The 18,149-nt window shown below is 41.2% G+C and overlaps 1 protein-coding gene across 1 annotated transcript; it reads right to left on the bottom strand.

Moving 5' to 3' along the window:
- Window positions 1-4,740: 4,740 nt before the first annotated feature.
- ren (renin) lies at window positions 4,741-12,162 on the bottom strand. The gene is made up of 9 exons (XM_030424408.1): window positions 11,927-12,162; window positions 11,433-11,580; window positions 10,950-11,073; window positions 9,326-9,444; window positions 9,039-9,235; window positions 8,001-8,123; window positions 7,762-7,903; window positions 7,552-7,650; window positions 4,741-5,856 (listed from the first exon to the last, which is right to left on the bottom strand). The coding sequence occupies exons 1-9, from the start codon at window positions 12,160-12,162 to the stop codon at window positions 5,695-5,697; spliced, it is 1,350 nt and encodes a 449-aa protein (XP_030280268.1). The 3' UTR covers window positions 4,741-5,694.
- Between the last annotated feature and the right edge of the window lie 5,987 nt (window positions 12,163-18,149).

Raw genomic sequence — 18,149 nt, 5'->3', positions numbered from 1 at the left:
CCAGGATAACATCATGTTTTAGCTAAGTGACCCTGAGTGAGCAAAGGAAGAAAAATAAGATGCTCACTGAGAGGATCTGCAGGCGGCTGATGCTCCACGCTGCTCGAAGTATCCCGATATCTTTAGGTGTTTTGTTTTTTTTTGTCAACATCACGTTGCATTATAGAAGCTACGTTTATTGGGAAATTGGCTGTGAACTACCATTTGTAAGACCTGACTTGACCCTGTAGTAAGAGGCGTGCGCCCATAATGAGCTACTTTTGATGTGAAATTCTTCCTAGAACAGATCAATAGACTCCAGGAGTTGTTGGGAGGGAGGGGGGGGGGGGATACATTTGGCCTGGGATCTATTAACGTGGGAGGTGGATTCCTTCAATTTGCATTAAGAACACATTCCTTCAATCGTAAACCCAACGTTGTAAACTCTTGTAACTCTCTGAGTCATTTACTGCTGTCGTACTGTGATATTTACTATTTTCATTGTTAATTATTTCAGTCAATCAGTGGTAGGAAGTGACTAAGTACATTCTTAACTGCCGCAGTTGGGACATTCTTGAGGTCCTTCTGCTCGAGCGTTTCCGCTGTGTTCCACTTTTCTTACCCGTTACTTTGTAAATGAACCTTTTGCATACAAATAGAGTCAAAGTTGTTGTTGTTAACCCCCTGGCGTGAATGTTAATTAGCTCTTCCTCCAACGTTATCTAATAAACAAGCAGTCTGGAAGGGGCCATCTGCGTCATCTGTGTAATGACTTTCTTTTGATGCTCTGAGTAGAAGATTGAATTCTGCAATAAGAGGTACAAATGTCCATTTACTTGACGCCGTGGTATAATTACCCGTGTTCCATCTCTAAATGCTACACCTGCGAAACATGTACTGAAGGACAGTGTGACGCAGTGAGCCGACTCGGGTTAGACAACATCAACATCGAGGCTTCAGTTTTATAACATGAGCCTGCAGGAGCTGCCAAACCCCTGAGTGCATTGAATTAAGGGTGTGTTTGATTTCTTGTGTATTCAGCGTCTCGTTTGCAGGAGAAATATGTGCTTTGTTTCTGTACTCCAAACTTACAAAGCCTTGTTTTCAGGATTAAGCCCGGTGATATCATTATGCTATTATGTATTTGTTTTCCTCCAAAATGACAAATCTGATCCCGCTACCGAGCGGCGTCCGATTTATCTTATTCCCCTGTGACCTTTATTATCAACTCATCCATTCTCCACATGTCCCACTGCCGCAAATAAACATTAAAGCGCCGAGTGTGGATTAATGTTCCAGGGGGAAATAGTTCTAGTAGAAAGAAAAAAAGTTTGCTCAAAATTTCAGTTAGTTAAGGAATTTATTCAATCTTTTTGAGACAATCCATGTGTTGCTATCCTATGTTAAGGATTTGGCGTCCTTCTGCAGGAAGTCAGACCAGCACATAGAGACACGTGTTGTCCTGATGGTCCGGTGGTCTGGATACATGCCCTGTGGCTGCGGGTCACCTGTTTGGGTCAAGCCTCGAGTGTGGTGCGTACTGAAGATAGTAATTACTTCTATATGCACAACATTTCTAAACATGGAGAGAAAGAGAAGACAAAAAAAGAACGAAGGACAAAAGCCGAAGAACAAAAAAAGGAATAAAACACTGCTCACTCATTGGATTCACTGCCGGTAAGACAAGTATAGAATAACATCAGAGGACATCTGCTCTCTGGAGTGTTCTGGGACCATATGTGATCACATTTGGAATTCGCGATCGAGACATCAAGAGGAAAATAGCAAGTGTCTTCAGACCAGAATTTGTGCCTCATTCCGACGGCATGTAAAAAATCCACAACGTTTGTCAAATCTCTGTTTGACTCCGTGCACCACCCACACATGACAATCAGATCAAATCGTGGGAGCAGAGTGTTACGGCTCACGGTTAAAGCAGCATTCTTATTTACGTAGTCAGCGGCCATCTGTTTCACATGAGCTGGTTCTGTATTCCTACTATTTTATTTCATGCATTTTGCTTTAATTGTGTTTCTAACCATTATTATTATTATTATTTGTTCCCCAGCATTTAAAAAGGCTAATATCCAGAATAAAACTACAGGGGTTGGAAATATTGATAAATACTCATATCTCCCCCATTCACAAACCACCAACGTTGATTAAGCACAATGAAACAGCTAGCCTGGCTCTGTCAGAGAATAACAGTGTGTCATTTTTACCTCCGCCAAGGTTGGAGGCTTTGTTTTCACATTTTTGGTTGTTTGCTGGCTGGTTGGTTTGTCAGCAGAAATACACAAACACTACTGAAAAGATTTCTTCGTGACTTGGACGGCGGAAGGGTCTTTGCCCCAGAGATAGATCTGGGAGTCATTTTCTCACTATGTTTAGCATAGTGAAATAACATGTTTTTCTACATTTTAGTTAACTTCTGAGGGAATAAACATTTATTTGTCAAGTCTGCCCGAACAGAGGATGAACAAATGATGTTCCCTCCGACCCAGAGTGTGAAAAGAAAAGATAAAACGTTAAACATATGAAGTGTACCGAAAACAAGGCACAGGCAAGCACTTAAACATATATGCATCAAAGAATAATTACATCATTTGGGTTCAGAGAGTTCAGCCTCCTGACAGCCTGCTGTATGAAGGCTAATAAACTCAGGCATGTTTAGGTGGCTGGTGACCCTAAATTATGGTTTAAGCAGTTAGGGGTGGCTTAAAATTTAGACTGATAGAGATGATATTGGATTAGGCTTGATCGAATTAAAGGGGACAGTTAGGCCCTGGCAGAGGTATGCGCTCTACTGCGTGCCATTCTGTTTCTACTTTGTTTTTTGTAGGCGGGGTCGTGCATGAGAGCGCTCGCCGAACTGAGCGCACTAGATCGCACATTTCAAACATGAATGCTAGCTGGAAGATACAAACGCTTGTATGTATGACTAGACATCGTAAAATGGATGAAGGTAAAGTTTCTCTCAGTCAGGACACCAAGGCTGAAAATGATATTGCAATTCATTACAAATCCAGGGGTGGGCGATATTGCACAGCCTAATGAATGGTCGACAGATGCATTCCAAAGGCATGGGACTGCCAGCAGAAGGCTAGCAATCATGCTAAGAACTGTTAAATAACTTTTCAGCACTGACGATGGATTAATGTTCACAGCAGACATTCAGCGTTGGATTTATCATTATGGATTTCTTTTACAAAGCCTCCAGAGAGACCCTGCCATTCAAGGCTGGATTGCAAAGATACTGAAAACGATCCGATTGCATCAATGGGGGAAAAAAAAAAAGGACGCAGCTGAATCTGTACTGTGCAGCTGTTCTGAGTTATTTTTGGTGACTAGGTTGTCTGCCAACATATTTTGTTGATATAGTAAATGTAATTATTTCACCAAAATACTTTAATATTCCTTTTTCATTGCAAAAAGTTCATCCTTGTCAGGGCAGGACTATATCAAACACATTTTGATATATTTGATATTTAGGTATTTATTTGAGCTTATTTATTTCATTTCCATTTTGATATGCATCTGGTCAGTCATGTATTTAAAGGAAACGTCCCCCTAATGTTTTGCATGTATTAAAAAGACAATTAAGTGAACATTAAAATCAAGTTTTAGGTCAGTTCATTTTTTTTCAAGGAGGCCTAGAAAGCCAGCAACAGCACAAAAGGAAAGTGTGTGTCTCCGTGTATAAAATCAGGTAAACTCTCACTATTTGGCACTCACCAGAGACTGCGATCTCTCTTCTTTTCCGCTCTGCTCTCTGTAACGCTGTGGTCATGAACTCAAGTACAATTTCCATTCAGTTAAAGTCTCCTCAGCAAGATTGCTGCTGCAGTTAGGCTGCTAAACAGGAGTGAAGTAAAATCCAACTTTTTAATCCCAAAAGGTTAAACCAATTATGTCTAAGCTCTCCTCCCGAACAGTAAACAGAGCAGGTCCTGAAACATCTGTTATATTTTGGTTTTATAGGGAGCCCTTGAGCCGCGAACATTACATATTGTATGTTTAATAGATGTCAGAAAAAGGAAGAAATGAACATGAACTAATCTGTGTGTGCTGAACTCTGAACTAGTTCTTGTCAAGTGTGAGTGCACAACACTGTACATATTAAACCAACATGATGTAACATGTTAATTAGTGAGCTTTATTAGCAATTTCTTTGACTGCTTCAGACAGAGACAGGCTACCTTAACATCTGCTAGCTGCAGCTGCACATGTATAAATCTTCTCTTATTACGTTTGTTGGCAACTTACTGATCGAATGAAATATCAGGTTTTTCTTGAGTCTTTAGCCTTTTATGACGATAAATGAGAGAAAAGGCAGGCACCACTTTGTCTTTCATTGATTGTAAAATTCATAATGAAAGACAGATTAGCCAATATTTCCTGGTTATAAATGTTTCCATCTGGTTTTTTTTTTTTTTTGGATTGCATCTGAGTGGCTGCTTGGGCCGGCATCCAGTCTGAGCAGTTGTGTTGACTCATACCGAAAGAAGATTTTTTTTTGCAACGGTTTGATTAAATTCCAGCAGGGAGATATCCACTGTCACCTTTAAACCTGTTGCCAAGAGATAAAATCCAAACCAGACAATTCACGGATGTTTGGGTGAGGAGGCCGGCACCATCACTGTCACATCTCTGTCGCATAACGGGACTTTCCCCCAGCAGTTCAGAGAAAATGAGACAAAAAGATCTGACAAGAGCTTCTGATAAATGTGCGCTTTTTATTGTTGCGTTATCTCGGTGTCACTTCAGCCTGCTAGTTAAGCAGAAAACAACTTTGTACAGTGGGTCTTAAAATAACTGGAAGAGGCATGTTTACTCCCGAAGACTCGCTTTTAGTGTCATCTTTGCTCTTACTTACTTTTTAATTTAATCAGAGGTGATAAAATTAACGTTTAACGTTTGCACCAGAAAAAAAACCACTTGTTGGCAAAAGAAGAAAGACAACTCCTCAGTGTCTGGGATCACGAGCAGCAGAGTTGTGAAAAAAGCTGATTTTATTCAGAAAATGTAATCTATGTATAATCTATTATCTCGTACTGTTACTGTTACCAAAGATAGCGACCGACTGTACGAGGGCAACGATAGTAGGAGCTTCATGCGTGACTGTCACAAGTGCGAAAAATGTGTGTCCGATTGTTTGACCTTTTTCACTCAAACACACAGATTCTTAGATACAGTTTTTCTCGCAAAACAATGCCAAATATTCCTGTGACTGCTCTGGTGTGTCCGATTGATCTGCATCAGCGGTCTGTTTTAAACTTCTGCATTCGACAGACTTGATGGGAAACAATGTGGGCCTTAATGAAATCAAATCCCAGGAAACAAGTTTATTCTTGTTATGTCAGTACAATACAGTTATGCCTTTCTGCTGGTGCTGTATGATAATAATCAGCAGAGACACACGCACACAGAAACTTTGCATTTGCTGGTAAATGCTTATAAATATAAAATAAACAAAACAGATTAGAAGGCAATCAGTGCAACTGGTACAAAATATCATATCAGGAAAGCAGGATGATCAAGATATCAGGGAATGATATTCCTTAATGTGCTCGCTGCTCTACCAATTAATGAAACAGATGTGATCATGAGTCATCATATCATAAAGAGCAGCTGAAGGGAGAACGCCAAAGAGGAGATAGCAGCAAGGACAGAAAGAAAGAACACAGACCAACGTGACGGACGTTTACCATCCTGTCAAACTGCTGCAGCAAACCCTATCCGGTTATTGCGACGGTCAAACTCTGTGTAGTAGCGGGCAATGAAGTTGGCTCCCAAGATCCAGATTGGTCCTGTAGGGGGCGGCACATCCAAGCCCCTGAAGGTGACGGTGCAGACATCCCCCTCGATCTGTGATTGCTGGAGCCACACAGAAAAGTATGTTGTGTCATGCAGACCTGTTTTAAACAACAATCCTTCATTCAAAATTGTTCTTGAGCACAAGCACCAATCAAAAGGACATGTTTTTCCTCTTACCTGTAATGATATTCATCCATCGCGACAGTTTTGGTGTGAGTTATTGAGGTTTGGAGAAGGCTATAGAGATGTCTGCCTTCTATCAGATATAATGCTCCCAAATTACACTCGGCTTCTTGTTCTCAGAGAAAATACAATAAAAAACTCAACAGAATCTCTTCCCAGAAATCATGACCCGGTAACTCAAGCTATCCACAGACCTTGTTGCGAGCAGTTCTTCGAAGAACTATTCTCTCATTATCACTGTGCTGAAGGAAGATAGCTAACGTTACGGTCAGCTGAAGAAAACAACATTAATGTTCACATTCAACTCTGTCACAAGCAAGTTATAAAGAAAATATTTCCTCCGGGAAACTGCTCACAAGATCATCTTGCACACGTGAGTCATGATTTCTGTGGAGAGATTGCTGAGTTTTTAAAAAGTATGAGTGCCAATCTAGTTGCATTACATTTGAAAAAAGGTAGACCTCTCATGGCTGCGACCTCCAAAACTTGGCACCTCATAGAAAACAATCCTCCCTTGGGCGGCCAAAACCGAACCTTGACGGGCGAATAGCGAGCACGTATTGTCTTGTATTGCATTGTTTTGTTAATATACAGAACGGTATAATATGGAAGCCCTGAGAGGCAAAAAAATGCACAAAGTGTTCCTGCTAATAAAATTTAGGAATCCATAAATAACATTTTGTCTTACATAAAGCAGTGATTCAAATTTAATAATAATTTTATACATAATCAAATTAATACTAATGTTTTTTAACTTGAAAAATCTGGTGGGCCAAATCAAACGATGGACAAATAATGCTTCAAGCAAGAGGTAAAAATAGGTATTTTTGATTTTTGGGTGAACTGTCCCTTTAAAACAGGCCCTATGTAGTTTGGGGGAAGAAATTCAAACTCAGAATATGATATTTACAGTAGTAATGATGAAATTTATGCAATCAAAGGAAAATAAGGTCCCTAGAACACTGAAGTTAGGAATGTGGCAGGGTCCGCCAAATATAAACAATATTAAATAGAAAATAGAAAAGTAAACAGTCTGAAATTGTGTTGACATTTCAGGTCTGCTTGTTTATTCATGGAGTTTGTTGATTTAGTTTGTTGAAGCATAAAAAGAAGAATCAGAAGTGAAATAATTGATAATGAGTGTTGTGTTTCAGACTACAGTTTTTGCAGGTCAAGTTCCAACATTATCTTTGTTCGTACTACACCTTTAATCCAAGCAAATCCCAGCATACGCAGCTTTGCTCCGACCTTAGCAAGTGTAACAAGACACAAAACGGAAAACACCTGTGCGGTTGTGCAGGGCCCTAAATATAGCGCATCATATTTCATAAGCGGATCATGTGGTTGCTTGTAAACAAATTAACGGTAAACTGCAGCTGTACGATACATGTGGGAGAATCTTGGTGAAATACAGTGCAGCCGAGGCATAAAGTCACAAAAAAAGAATCGCTCGGGGGAAAGAACAAGTCGGTTTTTTTTTTTTTTTTTTTTTTTTTTTAGAAAAGTAAACGTTCTGGTCTGGACGACTGCGTGTTTATGATAAAACGATTCAGCATTCATCTTCAGGCTTACCCACAAAATATAATCCTCCTGAGTGAGCGAGTACTCCTGACCACCCAGATGGAAGGTGACGCTGGGCAGCGTCTTCACAGTGTCACAGTTGACCTTGTACTGGTGAATAACAGAAACACAGGGGGGGAGAAAGGGGCGATGACTGTCGTGATTTCCTCCAGACAAATGTTTATCGTGGGGAGCCATGTTTGCGTGTGTTACAAAACTCACTCCACTTTCATCCAGCTGTGCTCCGATGGTTTTCATCAGCACGGACACAGAGGAGGCCGGGCCCGTGATGTAGGAGGAGCCTGTGTCGATCACAGCTGTGCAGCCCTCTGCGCAAAACATCATGTCCATCCCGACGGAGACGCTGGAGGGATGAAAGGAGAGGCGGTGGGCAATCGAACCATCCTTTTAGCGTCTGAATGAAAACAGTGAGCTCAGTAAGTTATGACGGAGCTCTTTACCCTTTCATGGTTACTTCCCATTTGCCTGTCTCTTTGGTGCCCATGTAATTAAAATTTCCCGTGTAGTAGTTTGGGTCTGTGCCACCGAGGACCAGCTCTCCACCTGGAGAGTGTTTGGGATCCCTGAAAAACAACGATGAAAACATCCGCCATTAAATCCACCTTTGTGTTTACCTGTGGCGCTTTCCCCAAGCGTGAGCTAATGGGGGGGAATGTTGGGTCGATTAAAGCCCTGCCGTAAATGTCAAGTGTAAATTGGCACTATTTACAACAGTACATCACATACTCTCTAAAGGTAAATGCGTTTACCATAAAATGAAAATTAGCTCATTATCTACCTCCGCTACTTCCCCCAATGCCAATGGAAAGGCGGGGGAAGTTTTGTAGTCCATACAACAACGCTGCAATTCTGTTCCATTGTGGCGCACCAGAAATGTTTTGTGTATTACGCAACTTCATTTGACTTTCAAACAGCATGGGGGTGAGGAGACAATGACTGAATTCTCCTTTTTTTTCCTATGCAGTTGCCATTAATACAATTTAGCTCCTTTTCTAGTTTACTCTTCATGACAGAGATAATATTTACAACAAAAAAAAACAGCGGCAAGAAAATAAATAACAGATAAACCCACATTATAAGTAGAAAAGAAGAAAAAAGAACAAAGTTAAAGAGATGCAGACGAGAAGAGATTTTTAACTAGTGGGTCTGAGTTTTCATTCCGGGGTGAACGAGGGGGCCTTGAGGTCATTTCTCAAGATGTGATTTTGTTGATTCTTCATGAGCGGTTGCATGCTCCTGCTGATTTAATCTTATGACCTCTCATTCTCATGATGCTTTCCAGAGGAAAGAAAAACATTATCCCATTCCTTCAACCACCAAAACATGCACGTATGTAAGTGAGTATAAAAAAATGAAATTTAATACATACATGTTTTTCTCCTGTCTCAGCCAGATCTGAAATCAATTTGGTTTTCCTCCTCAGGAGGTCAATTTATACAATTAACCAGACAGAGGTCAGTGGTCTCAGTCCTACCCACCTGCTGTAGTAGACAGAGAACACCTCTTCCTTGAGGACATGCTGAGACATGATGCGGTCAAACACCGGAGTGATGCCATCGATGGCCACGTTTGGGTAACCCATCCCCAGGACTCCGTCAAACTTGGCGAAGATGAAGGGCATGGCAGACAGAGCGGTGGCCTCAGCAAACACCTGTACCACAGGAATACCACCGACCTGCAGGGAAAACAGGCTGAAGGTCAAAGGTCTGTAGTGTCAGATGACAATGCTTATTGTCTCCATGCGGGGCTTTGATTTGGGACTCACCACAACCACGTCCTCGCTCAGAAACCCCCTGACGTTCCCAGCGGCATACTGGATGGAAAACCCGGTCCCGTTCTCGATGTGGGTCCGGGATTTGGAGGCGTCGTACCTGTTGTGAGTAACTAAAATTTCAAAATTCTTTTGAGTCGTAAAATTGACTTGGGTGGTAATTCTCTGCGGGTTCATCGGTGACAGCGACAGCTTTTTCCAGAGGTGGAATGTAACTCAGTACTCAAGTACTGTACTTTAAGGGTAACTCCACCAATTGTACACATTGGTGAGTACTACTGCATATGAGAATTTTTTTTTTTTTTACTTTAAAGCCTTTTGTGACTCCAAAGGAAGCTGCATGTAATCTCATACATGTTCATTTTCAGAATTGCCCTCCTGGACCACTGTTGGATTCATTGCAGTTCAAAAACAAATGAGCCAAATCGAAACAGAATCAGAGAGATCGCCTTTTTATTCCACACATTCTTCTTCCTTTTAAAACCTGGCGCCTACAGTACCCACAATGCATCTCAGCCACTGAGTGACATTTCATGGGGAACTTTATTAGATTACACGCAGCTTCCTCTGGTGCCACAAAAGACTTTACTCCACTTTCGTCGACTGTGCAGTAGCACTCTCCGAGCCCTGTTAACACACATTAATGAGTCAAATTGTTGAAGTTACCTTTTAAGTACAAATTAGAGAAGAGTATTTCAATTTTCTGCAACTTTATACTTAGACTCTTACTTTATACTACTTTTCGGATAACATTTTTTCCATTACCTTCCTGTGTCCTGTAAAATTATGCGAGTGTCATCTCCAAAACTGATCATTCCGAATCTGAATGTTTCTGATAAGCTGAAGGATTTCACCTTTCTTCATGGGTTTTGGAAAATTCTTTGACTTCTTAAATCCAATAAAGGATTTAAAAACACTCGTCATAGAGCGGAAAACACATGAAAACACATGAAAACACATGTGTGGTTCTCACGGGACAGTGATGCTACAAACAGTAATGAGAATAAGATGCATTGCTGTAGAATAAACTAGCCAACAGTATGTCAAATAGTTAAAATGAGCTCAACTTTAGACTTGAATGTATCATTTAAGTACATTTTGCTGCTAATACTCGAATGCATGACTTTTACTCGTATGGACTATTTTCAGTAGAGCCCGACCGAAATGCTGTTTTTGGAGCCACTGCAGATTAAGTTATTAGGAAGTAAGAAATTCTGCTATCGATATATCGGCTGAGAAACACACGTTTTGCAGTGATCTCTTAACCAAATCAAACACCCCGAAAATGTTTTGGACGGCGGATGGTTTTACAGTTTAACTGTGAACTTTATTGTCTAAAATGACATCAGTACACTGAAACCGTAAACTTCACCTCAAGCATATTTTTCTGTTTATCTGTTCTAAAAACCAAAACGTTTTCATATCGGCCAATTTTCGACAACAATACGGCTGATACCGTCCGATAACACTGGCCATCCAATATATCGGTCGGGCTCTTATTTTCACAGTATGCCCCTTCATCAGGGTCACATCAATTTCTGGTTGTCATTTGATGATTTTTCTTTTAGTGAGATAAGATTATAGTTTTATTGCCACTGAAGTGTAACAATCCACTTACAGCAGGCGGTGGAGAAAGGCGAGCAGCTTTGCGAGGGCACCCACAGGTTCGCCGAGCCCGTGTCGAACACCACGTTGAACATCTGGGCTGGAGAGCCGATGCTAATCTCCCCGTAGTACTGAGTCTGTTGGGAGCAAAACCAGAAAAATTTATGACAGTTACTGACTTTCCAAAAGCAGCCAAAGCTGACTGTTTTGATGCTGTTAAAATATGTCTTGGAAAACTTCTTTTTACTAGTGCAGCAAGCCACAAATACAATTTGACAGAAGGAATATGACATTGAGAATATGACTCATACACAAACGATATATTAAAGTACTAAGTCAAAGACAGCTGGATCTGTTGAAGACATTTTGACACGCGCCCATGAATACTGTTGAAGCCTCTTGGATGACGGACCGAACATAAGTTTTTTTCTTCAAGGCTGAAAAGCACCTGTTTGAGTCATGACAGAGCTGCTGAAAATGTAAATGCATGTCTCACATCCAGGTAGTTGGTCAGAGGTGTGGGAACTGTCCCGTTGTTTGTGTCCTCGTCGCTCCTCTGGGCCAGCTCTGTCAACACCTGCTCTGCAGAAACACCCATCTCCCTCAGCGTCTCCCTGATAGACGGCATCTTCTTTAGGCCGATTCTGGACGAACGGACAAACAGAAGAGCGGGGTGGAAAAAAGCAATTCTATATGCAATACATATGTCTGGTCATCATCCCAGTGTAACAAAATCGCTTTAATGGAGCACAGACTGCTTAGCTCTCAGTGCTTAGCCAGAAAGAGGAACAAAAACACATGTGAAACTCTAACCCTGAAAACATTAGCTTTTGTAATGGGCCAATAAAACACATTTGTTTCCCTGTTCTTGTTTGTTTTTCTGTTTTCTGTCACTACTCTGCTTTAGCATGTTTTCTGCAGTGGCCCTAACTGCTGCACTGGATTTTCTCAGGCAGAGCAGGCATGTATATGGAGGCGTACATTTCTTACCTTCTCAGGGCATGGCTGGAGGTCGCTGTCAGTGATAGAACAAGGAAACATCCACACATCCAGTAATTTGTCAGTTGTGCCATGGTGACTTCTCGGAACTCAGTGATTCTTGTGGTTTTGCGAATAAAGTCCCAGGTTTTTATCAAATCCGAGTGTATGAATGCTGCCTGGTCCCTCCACTCTTTTTTATACCATGTCCTCTCACCCGTGGGCCACTCACTCTGAGCTGGAGGCATTCCTGGAGGTGACCACTTGAGAACAAGCTCCGCTACCCTTCCCCCCAACCCAACCTCTCCACCCGTCTGCCTCGGTCACACAACCTCTCCCGTGATTAACGGGTCCCAGTGAGAGGTCTGAACTCTGACCTCTTCAAAAACGTTGAAGACAGAAAGCAGGGGTGCAGAGCTCCTGAGATTGCTGACGTAGGTCTGTCGGAGACTCAGCCTGCCGGGCTGTGGGAAGCTTTCGCGGGATTGAAAGATGCTCAGAGCTGTCATGGCAGATTAGTTGGATGTCGCTCATTAAACTCAATTGCGAGTCACTGTCAACCTCGGCTGCTGCAGGCTGCACCCCACAAACTAACTTTGAGACATAATTATTCTCTTCTGTGTCATCTGTTGACGGTGATCAGATTTCACCAAATGGCTCATTTAAAGTAAAAATGTTGACTGCAGTTTTTCTTCTCCAAACATTTAGAGTGTCTCTTCTTTCCCACAGCCAGCAATCCCTTATCCGTAAAGCAGAAAGCAGGTTCAACGCCGCTATTTTCATCGTTATGAAGTCTCCGCTCATGCAAAGTTCAATGCAGCCTGTATTGATTTTAACATGTGCGAGCTGAGCACGAGGGACAATACACGTGGAAATTCTGTTCAGATTCTTAGATATGGATCTCTGGCAGGACACAGAGCCCATGTTGAGAGTTTTATGTTATAAAGATTTTGGCAGTGCGTTGTGTTTTCAGACCGTACCACTTGCGGCAATGCTCACACTCGACAAGGCTTTGCACCTCATCATTTCAGCTCTCGCTGGGTCTCTACCACAGGGAGGATTCCCACAGTATCTGTCCTGTCAGGACGGGGTCGTGTGTTGGTGCTGTACCGACCACCCAGCGGAGCCAGGAGATATGAGGGGGGGTCTTCGTCAGGCGCGAGCTCAGAAAGCCAAAGTGGAGGTCAGAGGTCAGCCGCTGAGATACTCCCTGTGGGCCGAGCTTCCAAAAAAAATGATAGCCTGGTAAGACACAGCTTATAGAGGCAGTGATGAGTTACAACAACAAAAACAACCCTGCAGCACAAGAAGATTGATTATTTGTGGTCTGCGTCTTTCTTCACCTCTTTTTTTCTACTGAAATATTACAATGGCACACAGTCCCCTCAAATTCAATTCAGCTTAGTCCAGGATCAAATAAAATATGTTTAAATCCACGAGATCCAGATTTTCGTTAGGATCCGCATCAGATTGTATCTGTATCAGTCATGGATACCAGCCACCTAAATATGCCAGATTTTTACCATTGAGATCCAGGAGCTATTCCCTGAGAAATTAATGAAAATGTGTGAAAAAAGCTCCATCTTGCAACTTTAAAGAAACTGAGAAAAAGATTATTGGATCCGTCCCCTTGTCCAGATCTGCACCAAAAGCTAATGGGGTCTATTCTGGGCGGAGACCCGTCCTCCATCCAAGTTTTATTGAAATCTATTCAGTACTTTTTGTGTAATTTTATTGAAAAACAAACCAACCAATGAACAAACAAATGGGCGAAAACCTAATCTGCTTGGCAGTAAATATATAGAATAAAAGTATGTGTAAATAAGTTAAAAGGGAATAAGGCTTTTATAAGTCCTTAGAAGAGATGCCTATTAACATTTATTAGTGTTATTATTAGCAAAATAAAACATGTTTTATGTTGGATTACAGGACATTTACAAGTACTTCTCAACAGTTTTGTGTTATTTTTCAGTTTAAAAAGGTGCACTGTGTAGTTTTTGGGGGGAAAGGAAACTCGGAAGGTTAGTAATTACAATATTAAAAAGGAAACACAAACTCAAAACTCGTTATTTGATACATGTTCATAACAAAGGAAAGCTTTGAGAGGTCTGAAGGTGGAAAGGTGGCTCCTCAAAAGGAGGCCTTAAAGGGGCAGTATGGACTTCTAGGGACGAAATTCAAACTCAGACTTTTTGTATTTGCAATATGAACAAGTAAATAAAACAAAGTCAGAAATATGTGTTTTCTCCATAACTGAACTCCATAACTTTTCTCAGAGGAAAATTAGGCCCCCACTGTTTGAAGCTAGAAAGGTGGCAGGGTCCTCCAGACATAAACAAAGTAATACAGTAGGAAGGGGTTTGTTTTTCCTGTTTTCTTTCCCTGCTTTCTTTCCCTGTTGTGTTTCCCCTCACACGATCCTTCCTCGTGCTTGTTTGCTTGTGGCCGTGGCACCTGTCAATCACCAGCTCATCAGCTGCCTCTACACAGCCCTGATCTCCTCCTCTCTTCTGTGCCAGATTGTTTTCCGTCTCATCCGGTGACTCTCCAGCGCCACTCCAGTATACTATCGCCTGCCTTTTGTTTTTTGTGACACAGTCTATTTGCTTGGCTCACAGATACCTCAGCCGTGTCCCTGCTCAGCAATCAGCTCAACTGCCTTCACCTGCTCACCTGTGACTCCTGCTTCCCCTCCGGAAACAGAGTGAGATCACTCCACTCTGGCTCAATCTGTTCAATCTCGTCCTCGCCAACTTCGCTTTTGTGAAAAATAAACTTTTTAACTCAACACCTACCTTCGCTATCTTCTCCGCTTCTGGGTCCGCCAGCAATCCCAGCATTACTGTGTTGTCCTTTTTAAGGTCAGTCCATTTATTCAGTTAATTCGGTCAGGAAAATCAGTCAGTGAAGCCTTTTCGTCTCTTTGAGAATGTCTTCCTCAAAACTACATAGTGCACCGTTCATCTGTGATGTCATCGTTCAGCATTTACAAAGCTTATACTGTTGCAATATTAATATTACTTCATACCCATCATGCATTTGTTGGCAATTACATGTGCACTTAAACTGTTGACTATGTTTGTCTCAGCAACTATATCCAGGCTCTGGGAGTAATCGGGATACAAAAGAATAATAACAATATTCTGGAAAATAAGACAATTAGATTAGATACATATAGTAAAAAGAGGACGGCTAATGGGATGAGAATGATTATACTAGTCTGTAACTATGCACATGTGCACAAATGGCAACACTCGATGAGTCTCACTCTGGTCTTAAGTGAAGCCAAACGCACAAATACACACTTAAATAAAAAAGGCATATTACTGATTTCCTTTTTCATCATCTGCATATGTTTGGTATTGAGGTAATCCAGAAATCAGGGAACGTAATCAAGTTACATCACTTGTGATGCTCGGATTACGTTACTGATTTATGGTTTTTTTTTTTTTTTTTTTAAACAAATAACTGTATTTGGAATATGTTTTTATCAAAGTTACCTTCCAAACCCTGACCATATCTACATGTAGAACTTATAATTATAATAATAATGAATAATTATTAAGGTTAACAAGTTCTTTACTTTGAGCTCATTACAGGTTGTTGTTTTGTGTCTTTTGTACAACAACAAGCAGCTGGACCCAGTTAACACAGTCAGGACTCAGCCTGAGGACCAGCAATTTCTAAACTGGCACTAGACAACTTTTATTTGCTTTACCTTATTAATCTAAGTACATACTGATTACACAGTGTAATGGCTGTAGAAAAATACCATCTGCATATTAGATTGGTTCCCAGTATGGATGTATTATTTTTTCCCACAGAAACATAATTATGTTAATACGTGTATATTTCTATCGGACCTTTTCAAGAACAGATTATCACAAAGAAATAGAAACAGAAAGCAAAAACAGACAGAGCAGCTGACATTAAAACCAGACAAGCCACTAATAAAAACAGGCAAGACAAAAGAACGGAAACCAAATCCAAAACCAAAAGTGAGTCTAACAAATGTGTCCCGAGCTGATTTTTAAATGTCAGCAGTGTTCGCGGAAGTCCAAGGGGAGAGAGCTCAACTGGTTTCAATTGTAAGAACTGAGAAACAATATGAAGATTCTTTTTATTATTATTATTGTTATTATTATCATTTGCCACCACCTCATATTTCTTGTTGTCCACTTTAGACTTCACTACCGAAATTTACATTTCCCAGAAACATACCTCCAAATGAAGGTTAATGCTGCTAACTATTTCTGTAGGACGTGTGAATTGCTGATAGCTTGCGAAAAAACATTCTTCCACACTAGCACGACTTTGTGAGATAAAATAAAATGTTGTGCACAATGTAACATTTGCACAGTTATTAACCCTGCTGAGGCGCTTATGTTTTTCTCCCATGTCCAATGTGCAGTGATGTGACCTTCATTTTTAAAGTTCCTGTTTAATAAGATCTAAGTGCTGCTTTTGATTCTGTATATTGATTGAGAGTCTCAGGCAGTGGGTTGTCATCACTTCGGATTGGTTCTCACACAGGTCCGTTTCAGTTCCAGTTGACATTTGCGTCTCATCAACTGAGTCTTTGTTCTGTGGGGTTCCCCATGGTTCTTTCCTGGGACCACTGCTGTTTGCTTTGTATTTACTTCCTCTCATGCAGATAAAATGACAAAAAATTCCATTTATACCATTTACCATTTATTTGATTAACATTTCTTTCAAGCCTCATAATCTTTTAAAAAATCTTTCCTCAACTCTATAAAAGATTACATGACGGATAATTGTCTACAGCTTAACACTGACGCTTTCTCTGCTCTTTGTGCTTCTCAGCATGTAGCTAAATTGTTGGTTTGTTCCTGCTTTTAGCAGCTGAGAAATATTGCTTAACTCAGTCCCATCGTGCCAAGACCTCGGCTGGAGATTAATTATTCATGCTTTTTATTTCTTTGATAACAAAAGAGATCACTAAACACTGCTGCCCACCAAGAGAGTCCAATTCATGATTGTTGATATCACGCGTGGTCAGGCACCTGCTTAAAGAGCTTTTGCTGCCATACCAACAAATCGGACAATTAAGTGCTCTGATTAGGATTTGTTATGTGGTCCTCGCTCCCGGTGAAAAACAAAATGAGACTATACTTTTGAGATAGTATATTCGACACTTCTTACATTGTTGTCCTCAAAGGAATTATTTTTCTCCTTCAGATGTGAGTGGACAGCAGAGCCTTGACCTCTCCATAAATGAATGGCACAACACAGGAGGGCCCACAGTGAAATGGTATCAATTTGTCGGATTCCCTATGTTTATACAGCCTGCGCTCTGCAAGACAGCAGTAGCAGGATAGCACTTTCCACCATCAGGGGGATATCCATGAAAGTGTATACTTGTCCATCGTACAATTAGGCCTAAAAGGTTTGTATTTACCAAACATTTTGGTGGCTCACAGACATTTGACTCCTGATCTACTTGAATATCAGGTCTCTTTCCCAGACCCCCTAAATGGACCAATGCGTCACTTCTGCCTGGCCTCCCACATCTCCTCCACTGCTGGGCGTGGGAAATGTAAAACCACCTCCTGGAAAATGATTTATTTGAGGTTCATATGTTTTTTAGTATCAGTCACGTCCCCTCGGAGGGCCTGCATGACGGGTCAACAAGGCGGCAAAGAAGTCTCCAGGAAGGGAATTGACTTTCTGATCATCAAAGCAAAGCATGTGTGTTTTATAAAATGAGGAGGCTTTTGGGGAAAAAAAGGTGCGGCAGGTTAAACCTCAAGGGAGTTTCTGCTGACAGACGCAGATCGGAGGCACAATTTGCGTAAGAGCATCTCGTAGGGTAGTGAGCTATCTATCATGATAAGAAAGCAACACGTTGAGAGAGATATGAAGCAGAGCAGTGTTTGTTTGCAGGACATGGGACTTGAGAGAAGTAATCACTCACATTAGTAACTGCCAAAGCCTCAAAAGCTCGACCTAAAATCCTGACCAGCTGCTATGAGCCACAAAACGCCTCATGTTCGCATGTTTTTGGCCGAACTGTGAGAAGTTGCTTCATACACAATGAATGGAGAACGACAATGGGGTCTGATGAATTTTATGCTAAGTTATTTTTTTGAATTAAAAGCCAATGAACTCCAAATTAGAGATGATGAGGCTGCGATTCCATCTGGAGACAATATGTAGGAAAATATGTGGGACTGTCCTCACAACAGGAGGTGGAAAATGTAGAAACGAGGACCAA

The sequence above is a fragment of the Sparus aurata genome, chromosome 7 (assembly GCF_900880675.1).
Source record: "Sparus aurata chromosome 7, fSpaAur1.1, whole genome shotgun sequence".
Lineage (NCBI taxonomy): Eukaryota > Metazoa > Chordata > Actinopteri > Spariformes > Sparidae > Sparus > Sparus aurata.
Note: the sequence above shows the minus strand (reverse complement) of the source record. Positions and strands in the feature narration are given on the sequence as shown.